Here is a 24492-nt window from a genome sequence, read left to right on the forward strand (position 1 = left end):
ATAGGAAGGTGCCAGCGGGGCGGGCAAGCAGGCTAATCGCAGGAGTGGCGAGGCTGGGAACGCCCCCCTCCCGGCTCCGCCCCCACCCCACCCCGCAGCCTAGGGCCGGGAAATGAAAGCCAAGCGGGCGCATGGGTCACCGGCCGGGGCGGTCCCTTAGCCTCCGGTTTCCCGGGGTGGGCGTCTCCGAGAAAGGCGCGTGCCTCACGTCCTTCCCACCCCGCCCCCTGCAATCTGCGCACGCGCGGCCTCACCCCGCCCCTCGCGTCCTCAGCGGAGCGATGGGACGGGGGCGGGCAGCCGGGGTGAGGAGGCCGCCGGGAGTCCCTAGATTGCCAGCGCGCTCCGCCTCCGCCGCCGCTCCACCGCCGCCGCTTCCCTCGCCGCGTCACGGCTCCCGGGACCGCCCTCCTCTGGCCCCTCCTACTCGCTCCCTTTCTCCCTCCTCTTACCCTCCCCCTCCGACCGATCGGTGACTTAAGCAACGGAGCGCGGTGAAGCCCATTTTTCTCCTTCCTCGCAGCCGCGCCGGGCAGTCCGCGGCGCGCGGCCCCCACACTCCCGCCCGAGATGAATGCTGCGGCAGAAGCCGAGTTCAATATCCTCCTGGCCACCGACTCATACAAGGTAAAGGCTCAGGGAGGAAGAGGGTGCGTCGGGGACCAGCGCGAGGCTGTGGGGCGGGGGCGGCGGGCTGGGGTCGTGGCGCTGGGGAAGTCCCGAGGGAAGGCGCGGCGGCGGGCGGGATGGGGCAGGTGAGGCTGGAGCCGCAGTTGGGGAGGAGGCTGATGGAGCAGGGATGGAGGGATGGACGGCAGGAGGCGGGGCCTGGGGGGTGCGTGGTGGGGCGGTGCGGCGAGGGGTTGAGGCGGGCCCGAACCGGTTCCCCGCACTCGCCGCCCGGGGCTCCGGGCAGCTCAGCGGGCCGACGGCCGGGGCGTCCCTGGGTGAGCTCACGCCTTCCCCAGGAGTGCGGCCTTTTGGCCCTGGGCCCGGCAGGGCCGGCCTTGGTTAGGGCTTGCCTGAGGAGAGCAGGTCAGTTAGGTAACGGCCCCTGGGATTCCGCCGTGGAAAGAGGGAGTCAGGTTTGAAAAGGGTTTCCCCCGTGGAGCTGAGTCAAGCAAGCTCACCCCTTAGTCGGCAGATGTGTCCCTCCTCGAGGAAGGGGTGGGCGAGGTCTAGTAGGGCTGCCGGAGCAGCCAGCCACGTTCCTCTGCCGGTGGCCCGGGTGCGGAGGACCCTTATCTGTCTGTTCCGGGGAGCCCTGCTCGATTACCCCGTCCCGCTCCATTGGGCTCGATTTCAAACTCCTTTGCCTCTGGTGATCACTCACACTCCTCATCCCCTGTTGCAAAGGCCGATCTGCCTTTATTCCCTTAGAACCACTTTGTGATTTCTGTGAAAAGGAAAGTGAAACACAAGAAGTTTAAAAAAAACTGTAGTTAACCTAGAGAACTTGTTGAGAGGACACAGCGTTCTGTTACTATGGCTATTGGACGCTTGCACGTCTAGGTGTCCCGATCATTTTATTTGAAACTCATATACATTAATAAAGGGAAGAGTGATTAAAGGGAAATTTGGGAAATATCCCCTCCCTCAGTTTCCAAATTATATGAAGTAAACTGGATTATACTTTGCTAACAAGCTTTGTTATCCAGGACACCTAAAAAATGACATGTCAGACTGAAAACTCCACTTTCACAAAATAAGTTTCAGTTTTTACTTGAGCAGCATGGTAGTTTGAAGTGTAGCGATTAAAGCATAATGTTTTCAGATTTTTTTGTTGTTGTTGCTTTTAGTTTTTTCTCTTAAATATTCCAGTAAAGTATTTTGGAGAATCCCATTTTACTTAAGTTCTCTGTTGAACTTTTTTTCCTAGCTGGTTTAAGATTCTACTTTTGATAATTAAGATGGGTTGTTATTTAAAGTAGAGCCAAGTTTCTTTGAGGAGTGGTCTTTTAAATGGAACTTTAAAATGGAAATCTGCACAGTTGCAAGGAGATCATAGCACTATCAAGGATGGTTTACTTGTGCTTCTATTGTGGTTACTTAGTTCATGGTATTCTGAGTGTTTTTAATGGTGATTTTAGAATGGTCTCATTCACAGTTTTCTAAAACTTTATCCCCTTAACCAAATCTTTAAAATAATTTTCAAGGTTTTTTTAATATATTAATAGCAAGAAAGGTAAGTTTTAACTTTTAAAAACAAAACAGTGTGCGAGCTTCTTTAGTTTGTGGCTCCTATAGCTATTATATATAAGGAATGTAAAATTGCTTTAACATCAGTTTCCTGGGATGAAAGGTAAGAGTGGTTACCCTAAAGTTTTCTAATCTGCTAGCTAGGCATACTTAACAGCACTATTAGAATCTGTACCTATTTAAGAGTGGTTTATTCCTGTCCATTTCAAGTCAGACTGGTTGGTGTATTAATTCCCTTCCTAATATAAAACCTTTTAAGATTATCATCCTAGTAACTAACATATTTCATTTCCCACCCTCCCTCCCAAGAAAACCCTCAAGAGGATTAGTCAGGTTGATGTTTTATTATACCAGTGGTTTGCAGCAGTCAGTAAAATAAATTGTGTATTTTACACTTGCAGTTTAGTTTTTAAGTTTCATTTTCCCTACATTTTTGGTGACACTTATAGCCTGTTTATCTTTTTTTTTTTTTTTAATCTTCTTGGATGAAGAGGAGACAGCAATGTACTCTTGAGTCTAGAAGCAGTGAAATTACACTTCTATTTGGAAATTACCTGAGAAGATTATATACACATCCTTATTAGTACTTACATACTGTTGGCCAGTTAAAGTAGGGAGCTAGCAGCTTTGGTTGTATTGGTGGAACAGAACAAAACAAACTAAATTGTTGATTTGTTTTTTTTTGCGGGGGGTGTAGAACTGAAGTAAGGATAATTGGCTGTCTAGGCACTCTAGAAAGGTATTTTGCAAGTAGATAGAATAGTGTCCAAGCACATGACAACATGTAGAAATTTTGTTTTTTTTGTGTCCTTTCCAGACAGTTCAGGACAGTTTGGACTAAAGGGGTATTTAAAATATATATTCATTTCTGTAATCTCTTGCTTCATTATACATAATGATGAACGAAGGAAATAGATGAATGTGGTTGTTTCTTCTGTTTTCATCCTGGGTTCTTGTTATAAATGAGAAGGACATTTAATCTTAAGTGTTAACCACTTATATTTTCAAAATGGTTTAAAGAAAATTATCTACTGGGTTATATTTAAATTGTGCTAATAAGCCAGCTATGGAAAGGTGCATTGGGGCTGGCCTTAGCCATTGCAGTGCTAAAAAGATATTTGGAACATTTTTTTTGTAAAGGAAATAAGTCATTTTTTTCCCCACTTATTTCTCGGATAGACATTGATCAGTTTCCAACTAAATGAATCAATAAAAGATTCATTTCTATTCCATTCTTCTTCCCCTTCTATATAGATAATGTCTGTAACAAACTACAGCAGAGAGTAGTTTTACCATTTCTGAACATTCTACCTGTTAGGTTGAAATGGAAGATGTTGTCAATTCAGACTTACTTGGAAAAAATAAATAACATGCAGCGCAAGAAAGAAATCTCTAAGCAATTTACAGTTTAAGCCATATAAGTTATGAAATGTGCTGTCCAGTGTGGGTTGCTTCTCAAAAGGTCATTTTAAACTGGTTATCTTGAACTCAGCATATTTTCATCCATTAATTAATAAATATTAGAGATCCATTAGATATTATAATGGGTCCCATCACTTCATGGCAAATAGATGGGGAAACAATGCAACAGTGACAGACTTTATTTTGGGGGGCTCCAAAATCACTGCAGATGGTGACTGCAGCCATAAAATTAAAAGACACTTGCTCCTTGGAAGAAAAGTTATGACCAACCTAGACAGCATATTAAATAAGCAGACACATTACTTTGCCAACAAATGTCTGTCTAGTCAAAGCTATGGTTTTTCCAGTAGTCATATGTATGGATGTGAGAGTTAGACTGTAAAGAAAGCTGAGCACCAAAGAATTGATGCTTTTGAACTGTGGTGTTGGAGAAGACTCTTGAGAGTCCCTTGGACTAAAATGAGGTCCAACCAGTCCATCCTAAAGGAAATCAGTCCTGAATATTCATTGAAAGGACTGATGCTGAAGCTGAAATTAATACTTTGGCCACCTGATGTGAAGAACTGACTCATTTGAAAAGACCCTGATCCTGGCAAAGATTGAAGGCAGGAGGAAAAGGGGACGACAGAGGATGAGATGGTTGGATGGCATCACAGATTCAATGGACGTGAGTTTGAGTAAGCTCCGGGAGTTAGTGATGGACAGGTGGGCCTAGCGTGCTGCAGTCCATGGAGTCGCAAAGAGTTGGACAGGACTGAGCAGAAGAACTATACAAAAAAGATCTTCACAACCAAGATAATCACGATGGTGTGATCACTCACCTAGAGCCAGACATCCTGGAATGTGAAGTCAAGTGGGCCTTAGAAAATATCACTACGAACAAAGCTAGTGGAGGTGATGGAATTCCAGTTGAGCTATTTCAAATCCTGAAAGATGATGCTGTGAAAGTGTTGCACTCAATATGCCAGCAAATTTGGAAAACTCAGCAGTGGCCACAGGACTGGAAAAGGTCAGTTTTCATTCCAATCCCAAAGAAAGGCAATGCCAAAGAATGCTCAAACTACCGCACAGTTGCACTCATCTCACATGCTAGTAAAGTAATGCTCAAAATTCTCCAAGCCAGGCTTCAGCAACACGTGAACCGTGAACTTCCAGATGTTCAAGCTGGTTTTAGAACAGGCAGAGGAACCAGAGATCAAATTGCCAACATCTGCTGGATCATGGAAAAAGCAAAAGAGTCCAAGAAAAACATCTATTTCTGCTTTATTGACTATGCCAAAGCCTTTGACTGTGTGGATCACAATAAGCTGTGGAAAATTCTGAGAGAGATGGGAATACCAGACCACCTGACCTACCTCTTGAGAAACCTGTATGCAGGTCAGGAAGCAACAGTTAGAACTGGACACAGAACAACAGACTGGTTCCAAATAGGAAAAGGAGCACGTCAAGGCTGTATCTTGTCACCCTGCTTATTTAACTTCTATGCAGAGTACATCATGAGAAACGCTGGGCTGGAAGAAGCACAAGCTGGAATCAAGATTGCCGGGAGAAATATCAATCACCTCAGATATGCAGATGACACCACCCTTATGGCAGAAAGTGAAGAGAAACTAAAAAGCCTGTTGATGAAAGTGAAAGAGGAGAGTGAAAAAGTTGGCTTAAAGCTCAACATTCAGAAGACGAAGATCATGGCATCTGGTCCCATCACTTCATGGGAAATAGTTGGGGAAACAGTGGAAACAGTATCAGACTTTATTTTTGGGGGCTCCAAAATCACTGCAGCCATGAAATGAAAAGACGCTTACTCCTTGGAAGAAAAGTTATGACCAACTTAGATAGCATATTGAAAAGCAGAGACATTACTTTGCCAACAAAGGTCCATCTAGTCAAGGCTATGGTGTTTCCAGTGGTCACGTATGGATGTGAGAGTTGGACTGTGAAGAAGGCTGAGTGCCAAAGAATTGATGCTTTTGAACTGTGGTATTGGAGAAGACTCTTGAGAGTCCCTTGGACTGCAAGGAGATCCAACCAGTCCATTCTGAAGGAGATCAGCCCTGGGATTTCTTTGGAAGGAATGATGCTGAAGCTGAAGCTCCAGTACTTTGGCCACCTCATGCGAAGAGTTGACTCATTGGCAAAAACTCTGATGCTGGGAGGGATTGGGGGCAGGAGGAGAAAGGGACGACAGAGGATGAGATGGCTGGATGGCATCACTGACTCGATGGATGTGAGTCTGGGTGAACTCCAGGAGTTGGTGATGGACAGGGAGGCCTGGCGTGCTGCAGTTCATGGGGTCGCAAAGAGTCGGACACGACTGAGCAACTGAACTGAACTGAGGTATTATAAAGGACAAAAGATGTCCATTACAATCTAAGATGGGTTAAAGTTGATTTTAGAAAAGTTAGAAAAGACTGTATGATTTATGTATGGTGATTAAGCACCCAAGATAGCTTTTTGAAAAACAGCTTGCTTCCTCATTAGTGGCAGAATAACAAATCTTATTTGGGCATTTTGGGGTTAAAGATTTGGGGCTATATGACAATCATTCTTATGGGTACGTTAGTCCTGCCTCAGACTTGAGCTACCCAGTGTCTTCCTCTGTGCTGTTTCCTGTTTTCAAAGTTGCTTCTTCACCAATTCTGGACACTTAAGTATGGTTAAAACATACTGTGAGAAGTGTGGTCCTGCTGCAGTTTGTATGTCAGAGAGCACCTGTGCATTCTTAGGATAGAGTTTTCCCAGGAAGTTTTATATTACGAATTACAGGAAAAAACCTAGGCAATAGAAATAAAATCCTATATATAAATCATGAATATACTTCATAGACTGAATGAAGCCAGTAATAATTGTAGAGTATCTTGCAAAACAAAAATACCCAGAAGCTGATAGCCCTTTTGTCAGTTTATGAAGTCTCTCCTAAAGGTGTGCCAAGAAAAGGTGCAAGTTGCTAGGAATTCTACCAGAGTCAAGGGAAGAGGCAGCATAATGATAATGGCCGGTTTTACAATTTCTCCCCTTCACTAAAATAATATAATCCCCAGGTCCTTAAGTTGTATTTTGATGTTAGTAGTGCTTCATAAGCCAAATAGCAATGAATCATTTTCTGGAGCAATGGAAGGACAGGGCTTGAGAAATCCTGAATATTGAAAAAGAAAATCCATTATAATTTTTGCTGTTTCTGGCTCATTGCCTTTGAAAAGGTAGAGAGTCTTAATAAGTGCCTCTTATGAGTACCCTTAGATATTACACAGGTAACATAGCTTAGTTTGTGACTTGGAGTCTGTTACTCCATATGCTCTTATGTACACATGGTGGTGTTGAAATGTTGGCTTGTGATTATTTCTTAGTGATTATAACTGTGAAAGCAGGTTAGTAGTAGTTACCTTTGGTCGTGTGATACCAATGTGGGAGGAAAGCTCTTGGAAATACATTATGTCAACCTTACAGGAAATCTAGAGAAGCTCAGGAGAAAAGTATGCTTCGCTGTCACAGAAACACTCTATGCAACTGAAATACTTCTCATATTTCTCTTGAACTGTTATACATGGTTAATTGACACTGGGAGTGCAGTTTTTAGAAGCTTATTTTTTCATGAAGTAAAATCAACCACATAACTGAAATTAAGATTTATTAGAAGAGCTACATTTTCCCTTGTGTGTCTGTTCTTCATCACACATATATTTATGTGCTGGCGGGATTCTGTTAGTTGCAGGAAGGCTATGTCAGTTTAAGAAACATTTTGGGGTAATCTTTGTGGAGGATATTAAGAGAAATTTATTATTTTCTCATAAATAATTTTAAACTTATTGTATAGCCATTTCCTCAAGTGGTGGAAGTTCAAAGCAGTGCTGAAAAACAATATTATTTAAGAGCGCTCTTTTGGCAGGTCACTTAATTTTGAATATTATGGAGCTTTTTGTTAGTGTTTACTTACCATACTTAAAACTAAGTTCTTGATTTCCCAACCCAGTCCTTCCATGCCTTTCCTCGTCTCAGCAAATGGCACCATTATTCACTCAGTTCCTCAAGCCAAAAATCTAGGCAACATCATAAAATTCTCCCCCTCTTTATTCCCAAATCTAATCTGTCAGCCTACTTCTTCAAAGATAATGAGTCATCTCTCACCTAATTTGAGTTTTGGCAATAGCCTCTTAACTGATATTCCTGCATCCACTCAGGTCACCCTGTAATCTACTCTCCACCTCTGCCAGGCTGATCCTTGTCCAGTGTGAATCAGATCATAGTCACTCTAGCCTAAAGCATACTAGTGGCTTCCCCACTTGAGGTAGCCTGTGAGTCTTACGTGATCTTGTCCCTGCATCTCTTTCTGACTTCATGTACCTCCTCCTCCTCATTCTCTAAGCACCAACCGCAGTGGTCTTCATTTCTGTTCTGACCCTGAAGTCAAAATATTTCCTATTTCCTTGTCACTTAGATCTTGTTCACATGTCACTATCTCAGGATAAGCCTTCCTGGCCTCCTATTTAGTCTCCCATGCCTCTTCTAGGCCATCATTTTAATTTTTCATAGCATCCATCTAGCTCTGAACTGATTTTATGACTTCTCAGCCCTCACTAGCCCAGGGGGACTAGGGACTATGTCAGTCTGTTTTACTTCCCCATCCTTAGCATCTGAACCAGTGCCTGATTACACAGCAGGTAGAGTATATATTTGTGAATGAATGAACTGTTTATAAAATTAAAATTTATTGATTTGAATTTCTGCTATATCATCTCATTATCTGATAAAAGTTCCAGGGGACTCAGGGTGACAAGTTTAGCAGAAATGAAGTTTAGTAAAATGAAGAGGACAGTAAACTTAGCACAACTAAAATTAGCTATTTTAGAAAATATTTACTAAGAAGCTCTGTTTAAAATTTTTTTCCCATTTAAACAATGTATATGCCAGTATATAAACAGATCTGAATATACTATTGTATTTTATTCTTCTTCAGATATATTGGGTGTTATTAAGTGGTTGATAGTAAATTGTTCCATAGTTAATTGCTAGAGAGTTTGCTGATTGTTTAGCTGAAATCTAAAACAGTTCTTAAGTTTCTCCAAAGATTTTAGAAGTCATACTTCATTTCTAACTAAGCCTAGACAACTTTGTATTTTTAATGTTTGTTTTCAGAGAGACATTCTGAATACTTACACAAAGGTCTTAAGTACCATAATTAAAGAACACAACTGAAGTAAAGCTTTAAAATTATATAAATATATTTCATTATTGTCTATAACAGGAACTGTATTTGTAGGATGGAAACTCTTTAGTACACTTTTAGACCAAGGTGGAATTAAATAGCTTAGATACATTTCCATTTAGCTTTTGACTGCTTGGTCTACTCAGAAGAAGAAAGTAATTCATTTGCCTTCTAATACTTTTAAATCTGATGTAGAGAAAGTAAACTATTAAAGGTGCACCATTAAGTATGCGAACTGGGAAGAAGGTCCAGTAAGTACTGAGTCACAGCTGTGAATCTTTGTTCAAATTTTACTTCATCAGAGCTGACTTTTCTCCCACCTCACTGCTTCTAGGTTTTTTTTGTTTTTGTTTTGGCCTTGCCACGCAGCATGTGGGCTTTCGTGATGGCCCAGACAGTAAAGAATCTACCTGCAGTGCAGGAGACCCAGGTTCAATCCCTGGTTTGAGAAGATCCCTGGAGAAGGAAATGGCACCATACTCCAGTATTCTTGCCTGGAGAAGTCCATGGACAGAGGAGCCTGGCAGGCTAGGGTCCATAGGACCGCAGAGAGTCAGACATGACTGAGTGACTAACACACATGCAGCATGAGGGACCTTAGTTCCCTGATCAGGGATCAAACCCATGACCCCTGTGGTGGAAGCACAGAGCCTTAACCACTGGACTGCCGGGGAAGTCCCTATGCTAGGTTTTGATGAAGCCTCATATACCTTGTAATATATAGATAACTGCCTGTGTGTGTTCAGTCCAACTCTTTGAGACACCATGGATTATAGCCTGCCAGGCTTCTCTACCCAGTGAATTTTCCAGGTAGGAATACTAGAGCGGGTTGCCATTTCCGTCTCCAGGGGATCTTCCTGATCTGGGGATCTAACCTGCGTCTCTTGCAGCTCCTGCGTTAGCAAGGGGTTTCTTTATACCACTGCATCACCTGGGATACATAGATGAGCAAAACAGAAAGTTCCAGCTCTTAGCTGACTTAGGCAACAGACCACATATTAACAATAAAGATTCACCTCCAAGGTTACCTGTAAGCAGCATCAGGGGGCTATTAGAGTTGTTAGTTGCTTCAATAAGAAAGGAAACATATTTTAAACATTTGTGACTTTTTTTTCTTTCTATATTCATTTTAGAGTTTTTGTGTTAAGCCACAAAGATTCTTTAGGTTAAAGCCAAGTTTTACTTGGATTGAGATTGTACAGCCAAACAGGGAAAACAGTTTTTTTTTAAATTTGAGATCAGAAGTAAACAGGGAAAATGGTTTATGTCCACAGCAGTCATCCATGAAACTCATCTGCAAAGATTTATTCCACCATTACCCTGACTCATCACCCTATCTGTAAGCTTTAAGGCAGTATTCCTATTTTTGCAAATGGGAAAACACACACTATTCTTCCAGTTGTTTTTTATTGGTAAAATATTGTAACCATATTAAAATGTAATAAATTCAGATTATAATGAACACAGAAAACAAAAGTAAATTTTCAACAGTGGCTCTTACCTAAATTCATGGAAAAGAAATTTGTGATAATACTTCTTCATATCTTTAAATCCACAAGGATTTAATGTTGCAATTGTATAGACATACATTTTGCAATTCAGAGGTGGTTTGAGAAAAGATTACAGAACAGGGTATTTTTTTCCACTGCTGCTGCTGTTGCTTTCATCCAGGTTTTCACAGTGTCACTTTGAAGACTAGAAGAAATCGTAGCCAGTGCCTTATTATGCAGATGGAGAGCCTTAAGAAGTCATTGACTATTGACTTAATGAGCGTTCCACGCTTATATAGTAACAGTACCACATTCTGCTTTCAGTTCATTGTTTTATGTTGTATATCCCCCCAGGCAGCTGCTTCTCTTTCCCAAATGAAGACTGTTCACCAAGAGTAAACCTTTTTTTATTCTCCCCAAGTGTCTGGTTCTACAGAGGCTATGTACTTCCTTAAATCCAGTATGTTTATAAAACTTTATACTCGCCTGTGATTTTGAATTTAAGATACCGAAGTATTAAAAGTATCTTAATCATAATGGGGCTCCCCTAGTGGCTTGGTGCTAAAGGATTCATCTGCCAATGCAGGACACATGGATTCAGTCCCTGGATGGAGAAGATCCTCTGGAGAAGGAAATGGCAACCCACTCCAGTATTCTTGCCTGGGAAACCCCATGGACAGAGGAGCCTGGCAGGCTACAGTCCATAGGGTTGCAGAAGAGTCGGACATGACTTAGCAACTAAACAATAAGCACGATACTTACTTTATATTCTTTATCGCCAGAAAAGAAGCTCATCAATAGCAAATCAGTATATTTTATCTAGTTTTTACATAATTTCAAGTTCTTTTTGTTGCAATTTACATTCTGTTCTGGTATTTTCTAATTCAAGTATTTCTCTTTCATATAGGTTACTCACTATAAACAGTACCCACCCAACACAAGCAAAGTTTATTCCTACTTTGAATGCCGTGAAAAGAAGACTGAAAACTCGAAAATAAGGAAGGTGAAATATGAGGAAACAGTATTTTATGGATTGCAGTACATTCTTCATAAGTATTTAAAAGGTATTGCTTTTCCTAATATGTGTAACTTTTTGAAGAGTCTAATTTTGATATTAATTACATTAGGGGTTCTTTTGAAATTTCTAGAAATCTGTTAATTTGAAAGCATTAAATTGTATAATTTGTCTGTACTTGGTGTTCTAGATATGAGAGAGATTTTCTGAAACTAATAAGCTTGGGAATAAATTTAGAGAAGTGAATAACTTTCTGAGAGTCATCTGGTTTGTTGGCAGACTTTAGTCACTAATTCAAAATAAAGGATTTGTTACTGACCTGGAAACTCATTTTGAGTTGTGATAGCAGTTATAATTAGAATATGTTTATGCTAGTCAGTTTTACCTTAAAGGCCTGTTTTTCAAAACTACTTGTAACTGTAGACTTAGTCTTAAATGCATTTTAAAGAAGCAGAATCCCCAAAATAATTTCTGTACTTTATTACTTGGAAGTCCATACCTTTTCAAATAAAAGTAATCTCAGAATTGAATACAGATTAAGTTGAATTTTATGCAGATAATTTTTTCTGTAACATTGGCAGTTTTAAGAGTAGATAGTTAAGATATGTTATGCTATTGAAAATATACTTGGATATCAGAAGTACTTCATTGCAACACAATTACCCAAGATATTTTAAATAAGTCTACTAGTGATCTTATTTAGAGAGTTACCAAAGACTAATATTACACTTCAATTTCCCTCAGCTTAAAAGCTTTATAAAGTGTTATTTATTATTAATTACAGCTAAAATATATGGTTTGTTATAGGCCAGCATTCTAAGAACTTTTATTCAGATGTCATAACTCATTTAGTTCTCATAACCAGGCTATAAGTAGGTAGTATCCTCATTTTATAGATAAAGTTAGCTGAAGGTGTATGGGGGCGGGTGGCAACAACTTAGGAACTGTGAAAATTATTGGATTGTCAGCCTCCAAAGATATACTTTATGAATAAAGTAAACAGGTTAGCCTGGAAACCATATATCAAAGGCTTAGTCTCAAATCTGAAGACTGTATAAATTAACACAGGTTTTTAAAAAATCTCCCTAGAAGTGAATGTTACTGTAATTTTAAATATATATACATACACACATATAAAAATCTCTTCTACTGCAAATTTGTTTTTCACATAATAAATTGACTTTTATGTTTCTGCTTATGAGTGGTTGGAAGTGCAGATTCCTTTTCTGACTCTGCTGTTGACTCCGGGTAAATCATTTAACCTCTCAGTTCTTATTTTTTAATCCATAGAATGTGTGAAATAGCTAGAGACATTAATCCTATGGCAACTCAGCAATTCACAGCATGCCTTCAGAAATGTAAACAGGAGATGTTTATTTTTTTAGGTAAAGTAGTGACCAAAGAGAAGATCCAAGAAGCCAAAGAGGTATACAGAGAGCATTTCCAAGATGATGTCTTTAATGAAAAGGGATGGAACTACATTCTTGAGGTAAACAATGTGTATTTTGTATTTTGGTTTTACTTTTAGTTCAAAATTTCTTGCCATGGAATTTGAATAGAAGATTAGGCTATACAGTTGATCTTTGAAAACCAGGTTCAAGTTGCACAGGTCCACTTCTACATGGAGTTTCTTTCAGTAGTAAATACTGCAGTACCACAAGCCTGCAGTTGGTTTAATCTGCAGATGCAGAACCACAGATAGAGAGGAACTGCGGTTACAGAGGCTGACTGTAAGTAATACCTGGATTTTTGACTGTTGGCAGGGGGTGCCTCTAACCCCCACATCATTCAAGGATCAGGGTAATTACAACTATTGTCTGTATGGGAACCTGTAACTAATATCTATTTAGATATTCTTGTGAGAAGTTAAAAGTATGTTTAATTGTTTTTCCTGATGATTAGTATCAAGAATCTATAGCATGTCTAAGCAATTTGATACAATATGTATTATAGTTTAAATAACTAGCAAATCAGAAAGGTGCTTTAATCCTTTATCTGAAAATACATTATGATTAAGAAAGGGCATGGGGCAACTTGAAAGTTTAAGCCTATTTTCTGGACTATAGAATACCTAAGAAAATAGATGGTATGAATCTGTCACTACCCAATTCTAGGACGTTTCCTTTACTGAATAGTTAGAATGGTTTGGTACAGATCTGTGAAATGAATTTTCATTCTTTATTGTACTGTAATATCCTATCTAACACATTTGGATTCCTTGCTTAAACTTTTGGGCATCCAAAGACATGGAAATTGAGTTACAAGTTGAATTGTCCCCTGGCTGTTTTCTTTATTAAATAGATAGGTGGAGAATGGGATCTACTGACATCTTTCCATGTTAATTATCTCTAAAATGAATGTCTTTTTCATTGTAAACTACCAAACACAAAGTGATAAGAAATGCTTTAACTTTCATGCCTATATTGTAATACTGAATTTTACTGTTTGGTAATTTTGGCTCCATGAAGAAGTTGGATAAGCACTCTGCTAGTTTTCCATATCTTGAGTAACTACCGCATTTAACTCATTTGATTTGTTTTGAGGATAACAGTATGGTTAAGTTAGATGCTGTGCTTAGTAATATAATTCTCAGTCATCAAGGTGGTAAATCTTTTCATTTTATATTCAGAGAATCTTAGGGATTCATAGATTCTCTAGAAATAATCTTGTGTAATCCAATTTTACAAGCATAGAATCTGAGACCTCGGGAATCGTGAATTTTTTATCTAGTTATCTTGTCCCAAATCACATAAACTGCTAGGACTTCTGAAACAACCTACCTTACTAGCCAAAAGTTCACCAGCTTTTAAATTAAATATACTTTTAATTAAGGATGTAGTAACATGTTGTGTAGCCACTATATCCTCAGCCTAATCTGGGAGAGAGTTGTTGCACTTGGATGTTGATTGTGAAAGTTCTAGAAACTATACTTACAGTTAGTCTGTCTACTACCAAAATAGTGTGAAGTCTGCTACCAGTATAGAGAAAAACCTATTCAAGATTCTTCTACTGGCAGAGAGTTCTTTTCTTTTTTAGTTTGTTCATTTTATTTTGCTCTCTAATAGCAGTTCATTATTTTATCTTCCAGTCATTAGCCTTTCTTTTATGGAAAAGAAGACTACTTAGAAGATAGTGCTCTTAGAATATGTTGGAATAAACTCTTTGAAGGGGAAAGAAGAGGAAAACAACTTTGTTTTGAAATTATGTTCAAGTGACAAATTTTCTTTGCAAAAGTACTTTGACAGCATAAAATTTTAAAAATTAGTAATACTAAACTGTTAATCAAATAGCTAATTTTATTTCAGGAGGATAAGCATATTCTGACCCTGTTACTAGCAATATAGTAAGATCTACAACTGTAATTTCTCTGACAGTAAGTTTAGCTTCTGTAAATATAAAGAACCTTATTTAAACAGGTAATGGTGTACCATCTGTTGAATGAATAATTTCATTATTGTCTTTTACCAGAAATATGATGGGCATCTTCCAATAGAAGTAAAAGCTGTTCCTGAGGGCTCTGTCATTCCTAGAGGAAATGTTCTCTTCACAGTGGAAAACACAGATCCGGAGTGTTACTGGCTTACAAACTGGGTTGAGGTGAATTGTTTTTTGTTTTGTTTTTCATTCTTAACATTAATTGTAGGTGTAAAAACCATTCAACTGGAATTCTAGTTTAAAAATTGCTATTAATAAAGTTATGTAACCTCCTACCACTTCCTAAACCTTTCAGGCCTCAGTTTCCTCACCTATAAAATGACAGTTGGACTAAATTACCTTCCAGTAAAATCTAATCTTAAATTGTAAAAAGTCATTAACAGTTAAAACTCGGCTAGCCTCCATCTTATTTGTTGCAGTCCTAAATATACACCGCCATAGAGAAAGATAAAAATAGCACAGATACATCTTTAGTAACTTAAGACATTTTAGTAATTGTTTTCTTTATTCTTATCTAATCAGTTTAGAGCCTAGACTCTACCACCTGATATTTCTCATCTAAATACATTCAAGATTCACTATAGAAATTTCACCCTATTATCTGAGAGGTGTTTACTTGGTGCTTTGTATGCTTTATCTCACTAGTTTATTGATAAAACTAATTTGTTGTTGTATTATAAAATAATACATTTGGGATTCAAAAAAGACTTCATAAAGACTAGAAACAGTTAGAAAAACTTTTAGTACCCTAACAGGCTCTGAAACAATGAACAATTAACTAAAATAAAGATTTAAAATAGTTTACTGTTATGTGTTAAAACTCTGAACTGTGCACTCAGAGTAAAAGGAAACATATTAACACTTCTCATACTCCTTTACTGACAGATACTTTATTTTGAGGGGATGGAATTATAAAAAAGAGTAGAAGAGTTCTTAAAGAACCACATCATCTAGTGTATCTTTTACCTTCAGTGCCAAAAGATCCCAAACAGATAAATCTTACTTTTAAAAGCATCATTTATGAATCACCTTTTTCCACTTTTTTTCTTTCTGGTTTTCTGGTTGAGGATTTAGTCAATAAGTACTCTTCCCCTTTGTTGAATTGGAGTCTCATAAAGCAGATATTTATGACACAGAACTAGTTCCAAGCCTACCTTGCTTTTCATGTATGTTTTTCTTTAGAAAGTGAAAAATACTAGCCTTGAAAAAAATTTTAAGTACCCGTTTTAATTATCATTATTTAGATATATTTCACTAAAAAAAAAAAAGAAAAAGTGATGTTTTTGTAAATTGTGGACATCTTCAGTTCAGTTCAGTTCAGTTCAGTCGCTCAGTTGTCTCTGACTCTTTGCGACCCCGTGAATCACAGCACGCCAGGACATCTTAGTAGTAGTTTGTTAGCAAATATAAAAATGTTTTTAAAGATTATTAAATATAAAATCCAATATGAGATTTAGATTTTGAAGGGAAAAAAGTTCCCTATTTTCATCTCTTATCAAGTTTACCTTCTATTCTAATATATATTATTTAAATAATTTCAGTCCTTGGTATGTATTTTTATCTAAGGCACAAAAATATATGTTCTGAAACAATCCCTTTCTGATAGATCCTGTGGTTTGTTTTTTTTTAATTGTGTTTAAATACCATGTCTCCAGAAAACACTTTCTCAGAATGACTTTGCCTTTTCCGTGGATTAGAGGATAGAGGAGGTTCATCTTTCTCCTAGCCATCTCCCACCCAAGTTTACTACCTTGTAAATCCAGTCTGTTACCAAATCCAAAAAGCTTGTTATTTAAAAACTCGAGATTTTCTTCAGGAAACCCTAAATTTAAAACATTTAAAATAATAGTGCTTAGTAGTATTCTTTCCATTTCACCCTCCCAGTATGCACAAAGTTTGTTTTTCTGGGTGTTTATGTGTTGGCCTCATTGCAGTTTGCAGGATATTAGTTTCCCAACCAGGAGTTGAACCAGAGCAGTCAAAGTGCCAAGTCCTAACCACTGGACCACCAGGGAATTCCTTGTGCAGAGTTATTAATAACATTCTTCTATTCACCATACACTGAATTTTAAAACCCACTAAAATTACTGAATTGCTTTATCAATTTTAATATCAGTGCTAGAAGAAATCTTAGTCCTCAAATCAGATTTCAGAATGTATTTAGGACAGCTTAAGAGTTCTTCAGAGGTATCTCAGACTTAAGAGGGGCTGAAGAATGAGCATGTTGGGCTAAACTTAACAGTTTCTTCCAACCAAAGAAACAAAACCTTTTTTCTGTTAAAAATCAAAGGTGACTTTATAAACTATTACACTGATCAAATGCCCCCATTTCACAGATGAGGAAATTGAGCCCTGAAGGGCAAAGGGACTAGTTAACAGAGTAGGTCCAGTCCCCTTTCTACTATACCACACCGTTTCTCATTCTTTGAAATTCTTTATTCTGCACAGTAATGATATAATGAACACTTCTTAAGTAAAACTTGCAGGTTCTTTTACTTTAGTCTTAGTTTTCAGCTAAAAATTTTATCTTGATTTGTGTGGGCAAATTGCTGTTTTGGAGAAGTTTCCAACAAGGCCTATTTTATTAGACCTTGGATTAACCCAAACTAACTTGCCTTTTTTTCCCTTGCTTACATCTACAGTGATCTTTTTTAAAGGGGAGTGATTTTATTAAGAGTATAATTTAAGCTGATTTTGTTGGACTATGGAAAGGAAATGGTGATGTGAAGGATCACTGTGTCTCATAGTTATTTCTCTCCTTCCCTGGCATTTTTCGAGGGGTAAGGTCAATCTTCTACCTTTATAACTCAACTAGAGTTTATCACGTTATGTTTTTTCTTTCTTTCTCATACTCCTAGATAATATCATTCTAAGTTAAATTAAAATTATGAGTTGATTGAATTAAATCAGCAAATGAATATTGATTACTAGTTATATACCACAGAAGTGCTGGGCACAGATATTAGAGTAAGGTATGTGTTACTTAACAGCCTTTGGAGGAGGAGCAATTTATTCTTAACTAAACACTAATACAAGAAAGAATGCTAAATTGGTAGCAGAAGTAGTGAATTCTGTGTATGGGGGAAAAGAAACCTTTTCCATTTCATGAAGGTATTCTTCATGAAAGAATGAAGAGTTGAGATATTCTTTGGATGGCAAGTAGCCCAAGGGAGACTATAGCAAAAAAAAGTAGAATATATCATAAAGGATAAACCTTTAGATGGTAAATGAGGCAAGGTTGCAGGAGGCCTCAGATTTCACCATGAATTGGCCTTCTTCCTCTGTGGAATAGATAGCCATTAAAGGATTTTAAGGAATGACATAACCTGAATAAAACTCTGCTTTAGAAGGATAACCAGCGGCAGTATAAAGAGGAAGAGAAACTAAAGATTAGTTAGAAGTAGGATACTCATAGGCTGGGTCAGTGGAATCACTGAAATTACGAAAGAAGAATTTCAGAAGCAGAATGCTTAGGTAAGAGGTGATTTGTCATAGAGTTCAAGTAAGGAGTTGGATCAGTTTTCTACTGTTATATAACAAACTGCCCCCTGCCCCCTCAATAAAAGGCTGTTATTTCTCATGATTCTGCGGTTGACTGAATGGTTCTCTGTTGGTCTTGCTTGGACTTACGTGTCTGCATTCAGGTAGGGGTTCAGCTCAGATAAGAGATGGTCTAAAATGGCCTCACTCCCATGTCTGGACCTCAGCTTAGGTAACTGGGACTGCAAGACCTCTTTCCTTGACTTAGGCTTCTTTACAACACTGCAGTCTCAAGGTTCTAAGAAAATGAGAGTAGATTATAAAACCTTGAAACAGAAGCTTGGAAGTTATAAATATGGCTTCTGCTATATTCTGTTGGTCAAAAGCAAATCATAGGAACATCCCCAGAATCAGGACTGAAGAGAGAGTTTACACCTCTTGATGGAAGGAACCACAAAGAACTTGGAGCCGTAGTTAATCGCAGGAGTCTAATGCAGTTTTCCTTTTTGGGGGACTGAGTTGGGAAGTCCAAGAATAAATAATCTTTTTATTTTTACTTATTTTATTTATTGGTTACTTAGCTGGTATTCAGTAAAAGCTTGTTTTGTAAAATTTAGAAAGTAGCTTTTTGAGTGAGCACAGACTTGTCATCTTAGCAGCTCTTTCTAAAATTTGAAGCTGCTGTAATAGCAGGCTATCTGGTTTACAAAAAGAACAGGAAATTTTGATCCTAGAATGGAGGAGTGAATTCCTAAGTCATAATAATTAATAGAGTTGCTGTGATTAGACATTTTTTGGAGTTGCCTGGAAGCCAAGGAAAAGGGGAGAAAACCAAGAGACGGTTCTTATCAGGAAGTAGCAAGTCTTAGTATTAGAAGGTAGCAATTCTTTCATTTCCTCATTTAGAAAACTATATAATAGGAACTGAATTACAAAATAGGGACCTCAGAAGTAAACAGCGTATGCAGAAATGTTTCATGTGGCTCTTTTATAATGACTTTAGATAAATGCCAAGGACATAAAACATAACTCAGTGAATGGGATTGTCTAGTACTAAACAAAAGTATCTCACACACATAACCTACCAGTAGTCATATTAGATCCAAGGAAAGTTTAGACCCAGTACTACCTAGAGGAGTGAAAAAATAACTTCTCTAGTTGTATACTATTGAAGGTGCAGTCCATGGACCAGTCTGGTCCATGAACTCTTCAGTGCAAGCCTGCATGAAATAGAAAAATCAAGGATAAGCATTTAGAAACTTTTATGGCAATTGCCGTAGCATCCAAGTGTGAATATATTTTATAAAACTATTGATCCATGATAGATTGAAAATAAAGAAATACATCGGTCCTTCATCACAGATAGTCTTCATAAATATTTGCTTCTTTGGAGCTTTGGATGGAAAAATAGGTAATTCAACATTCTCTGCTGTTTGCGGCCTAGTTTGTTTATCCTTCGTATTGCGGATTTGAGAGCTGAGCTCGGCACTGTATCTGAAATACATGTGGTAGGCTTCCCACCATACAGCTGAAATGTCCAGTTGGTATTTCTACTAGTATGGAAGTCCAGGACATACCTCCAGAGAAAGCTAGGATTTTCCTCAGAAAGAATCCAGTTTTTTATGTATTAATGCTTGTGGTTAATTTTATTACCACAGACTATTCTTGTTCAGTCCTGGTATCCAATCACAGTGGCCACAAATTCTAGAGAGCAGAAGAAAATATTGGCCAAATACTTACTGGAAACGTCTGGTAACTTAGATGGTCTGGAATACAAGTTACATGATTTTGGCTACAGAGGAGTCTCTTCCCAAGAGGTAAGAAACTGAAGGGAACCTCAATTAATAAAATATAGATTGTTGGTTAGGTTACCAGTATAAAGTTTTAGGAAGTTATTTGGGAAGTAAGTCACATTTTGAAATTCCAGAAATTCAGTCAACAATATTAAATACCTAATATTTGTCAGCCTCTGTTAAAGAGACCTGAAATAATAGTCTTCAGTAAACATCTGTCTCCTTTATATATTTGATGGGTGGATGGACAGATGACTAAATATGTGTAATAAACATGGCAGATGTCAGGTAATACTACTGAGAAGCACAAGACAAAGTAGTGGAAAAGAGGATGATGGGAAGTGCGGGGAGATCACTATTAAGTAGGTCTCTTTGAGGAGGTAACCGTTGACTTCTCTTTAAAAATAACTGAAGACAGTAACTCCTTTGGGGGCTATGCTGTGTACTTCAAGTATAGGTCTTTTTTTGGATGTTGGTTTATGGTTTATTTTGCAGACTGCTGGGATAGGAGCATCTGCTCATTTGGTTAACTTCAAAGGAACAGATACAGTAGCAGGAATTGCTTTAATTAAAAAATACTATGGAACAAAAGACCCTGTTCCAGGCTATTCTGTTCCAGCAGCAGAACACAGGTAAAGTTTCTGTTTTCATCCTTCTGTTATCTCACATTGGTTTTCCATAAAAAAGCGTCTTCATTTTTGTAACTGAGTCATGTTTTGTTTAACTACACAGATAGGTACTACACTAAATCTTCTTTATATTGTGTATAAAAACTGGTATCAGGGAGGTAGACAAAACTTTTAACTGTCCTAATAGAAACAATTTAGGAGTTCTTTTTCTAACTTTTATATTGCTCTGTAAGTTTTATTGTTTAAAAAATGTTAGCTTCTCTAGTGCCGTATGCAGGTAAGTCGTATACTTGAAGTCTAGAACACTGATTGTGAAACCTGGTCAGTGTTCTCTCTTTCCCTGCTCTTCTGCATAACTTCACTTATCTTTGGTTTGGAAATTATCTTCTGAACCCAGTACCCTGAATTGTAGATGAGCGAGTTAGCCCTTTTGATGAAAGGAAGAGTGTTCAGATTCTTACATTTCCTCCATTCAAGTTAAACTAGAAAACAGTTAGAGTCCAGGCTATAGCTGCTCTGGTTCTAGAGTTAATTTTACTGAAAGTTCATGGAGTTTTTTAAATGTATGCCAATCCTTATTTCTGATTCATACAACAAAAACTCGGTGCTAAAACCAGCAATGAGTAAAGCTGAGCTTTGATCCCAGCAATCTACTGGATGCTTCAAGGGTTGGAAAGATATAAAGAATTAATCCTATCGTTTGGATAAAAAAATAGTACACTAGCAACATGCTGCTCTGTTAAAGTGCTCTTAAAATGATACAGATAAAGTACTGTAGCAGTGCAGAGGAAGGAAAAGTAGGGTCATATTCCACTGGTAGGATGAGGAAAGGCTTTATAGAGATAGTATGTAAGTATTGACTTCTTGAATGTTTGGTAAAATTTAATGGCAGACATTAGGGGATTCTTTATTCTCTGAATAAATATATATTACATACCTACCGTGTGTTAAGCATTGTCATGAAAGAGGCAAATATGGATGTGCTTAAGGAATAAGGACTGAAATGTATTTTGTACAGATTTTGTAGGGAACGTCAGGTGGGCTGGAAAGACAGGTTAATAAGTAAAAGCCCTCAAGTGTATTTTCACATTGAATGTGCTGGGTTATTCTAATTCCATTTTCAAATAAGGGTGGGCATTGAAGTTTTTGAGCAAAGAAGTAAAATGTTGTAGAAAGATCACTTTGATAGTGGGCTATCTTATGAATTGAAAAATAGAGAAAAATGAGAAGTTAGGATATATAGGAAACTGTTGCAGTAATTTTAAGAGATGATGAGATTCAGAACCAAGTGGCTAAATAAAAGAAAAGAAGGGATAAACATGAGCAGAGCCTTGGGAGATGAAATTGCTGAAATGATGACTTGAACTGGGGCTCAATAGAAAGTGGATTCAGCTAACATTTACTAGCATTGCTCTCTTAGTAGAGACTTGAATATTTTCACATGTAAGTTTCAAGACTAGTGAAACTAGGAAGATAAGAGTGACACTAACAGATCAAGTTTAAGGGTTGCAGTATTTTAATTTTTGGTCTTAGATACATGCATACCTTTTAAAAACTTACTAATGCTTTTGTTTCAAAGTAATGTGAGTGTGATACTATAAATCTGAGAATAAAGATATTTTCTTTAGGATTTTCATGTTAATACAGGGTGAAAAGCTACTGTGTTTTTACAGCCTCATAATATTTATTACATCTACAAATCTGACTCCTTAATATATCAGCTGTTCTTAAATACATAAGTCTTTTTAAACAATAGCATAGTATAGTGAAAAGAGCCCTAGACTGAAAGTTGGGAAATAGGAGTGACGTTACAGCTGACATACTGGGTGGCCTTGGGCAAGTCATTTATCTCTCTGTTCTTCATTTCCTCCATCCAAGCCAACAAAAGGAGGAACAAAATTTTTGCATTTCCAACATCAGAAGGTCATTGAGGAAAAATGAACTAACATCTAAGATAACTTTAAAATAAGAAAATGCTAAAATTTAGACATTGCCATTATTGTTATAAATATTTTCTTAAAGAATATATGAATCTGGACTTAGAAAGATTCAATTATATACCTCTTCCTCAAACTTTGGAAATATATCAAATATGATGCTAAAAATTGGAGCGGTAGTATAAGTAGAAGTCACTGACCAAATATTTATGATCTCTATACACCAAATAAAATAGGTTACGATTGCATTATGTGGAGGGTGCTCTAGGAAATGTCTATGGGATGATGAGATGAGATGAAGATACTCATTTTCCTCCCCAACAAAATGAATCTGGAGTCGGCGGGGGCCAGTGTGGAGGTGGGGAAACCTGGGCTAAGGTACAGATTTTGGAAACTCACTATAAGGGTATTTTTTTAAAGCTTTGAGTGCTTTTCACATAGGGAGGTATAGAGAAGAGACTAGTGCCCAGGTCATACTGAGGAAGGCAAGCACAGCATCTAGGGGAAACAGAAGAGGACCCAAAGAAATGGGGAAAATCAAAACATGAGATGCGTCAGTGAAGCCATTGGGAAATAAAGCTTCAGGAAAGTTTAAATGCCAGAGAGAAAGCAAGTAAGGTAAAGACGAAACTATGAAGTTTGCTAGAAGTGATACACACAGAGTTAGATGACCGTATTGAAATAACCTCTTAAGAGTTGGTTCTTACGTTGCAAAGCTCTCCAGTGCTAGTATTCTTTGAGCTTAATTCTCTCCCTTACAGAGGAGACCATAGCAATTCTTGATTTGAAGAAAGGGCTTTCTTTATCCATGTCTTCATTTTCCTTTCAACCTGCAGATGCTTGCATGCAGTGGAGAGTAGGCATCATAGCTACTTTGTTCACTATAAAATAAATTTTATATAAATATGCTCTCTCTCCATTTCAGTAGTTCTGGATAGTGAAGTCTGTATCCCCGAAGTATACATCCTCTGCTGTCCTCAGCATATCATTGACAGCACGAGAGAAGTTATTTACTTTAGTCCTTCAGAGGGAAAAAGAAAAGTTTCAAAAATAGTATGACTCTTTAAAATAGTTTGGAGATAACATATCTGTATGGGATTAAATGAATGGGTTGTTTCACTTTCCATTATTTTACTTTGGAAAATGAAGTAGAGGCAAAAACTAATAAATTAGGGAGAAAGTAAAATTACAGGGCATGAGAAAATCATAACAATTCTAAAATTCATTATTAGGTTCTCATTAAGAATTTGTTATTTATATTATATATTAGTTAACCAGCAAGTACTTTAGTTAAATGCCATTAATCTGTTCACAAAGAAACCACCATTATTGAGGACAGTGTAAAAATCACTGTTACTATTCTTGCCTAATAGAAACTCTTACACTAATTTCCCATCTTAATTATGTTTAGCTCAAACTAAATATTGTAATTCTTACTTCCTGGGCATATGTTAGTAGATAATCATAAGAAAAATAAATGTCTATTACAGGCCAATTAAAGATACAACAGGTAAAGAGTTAGTTGACTATATATATGCATGATACAGTATAACTAATTGCCTAAGTAATTGTCTTTTAAGTGTAAGGTTTGGAGAGTAAGAAAGATAAAATATATGTCCTTACTATTATTGGTATGTGGTTTTGGAAATTCACAAAAGGGAACTGCATTGCTTAGTGAAATAATGGGAGTATGTGTTCATTCTTTCTAACATCTCAGCATAATGTATAGAGAGTATTTAACAGGTGCTTTTTTAGCTCACTCATTTTAAATGAGTTAGGTTCAGGAGTACTAAAAAAGAAAATAACAGAGTTTATCCTTTGGTTGAATATGACTTAAGGGTTTGAATAACTATTGGAGAGATTACTTGTAGTCTTAAAAATTGGCGAAA

The 24492-nt window shown here is 37.7% G+C and overlaps 1 protein-coding gene across 1 annotated transcript in view; it reads left to right on the plus strand.

The window, feature by feature from the left end:
• The window catches only part of NAMPT (nicotinamide phosphoribosyltransferase), a 43411-nt gene continuing 19151 nt past the window's right edge, over nucleotides 233-24492 (plus strand). The window contains exons 1-6 of the mRNA XM_018047232.1: nucleotides 233-627; nucleotides 11222-11378; nucleotides 12715-12818; nucleotides 14798-14926; nucleotides 19903-20061; nucleotides 20533-20669. Of these exons, the coding sequence (XP_017902721.1) occupies nucleotides 571-627; nucleotides 11222-11378; nucleotides 12715-12818; nucleotides 14798-14926; nucleotides 19903-20061; nucleotides 20533-20669 (743 nt within the window). The 5' untranslated portion in view covers nucleotides 233-570. The remainder of the gene's footprint in view (nucleotides 628-11221; nucleotides 11379-12714; nucleotides 12819-14797; nucleotides 14927-19902; nucleotides 20062-20532; nucleotides 20670-24492) is intronic.

This window comes from Capra hircus, chromosome 4 (genome assembly GCF_001704415.2).
Source record: "Capra hircus breed San Clemente chromosome 4, ASM170441v1, whole genome shotgun sequence".
Lineage (NCBI taxonomy): Eukaryota > Metazoa > Chordata > Mammalia > Artiodactyla > Bovidae > Capra > Capra hircus.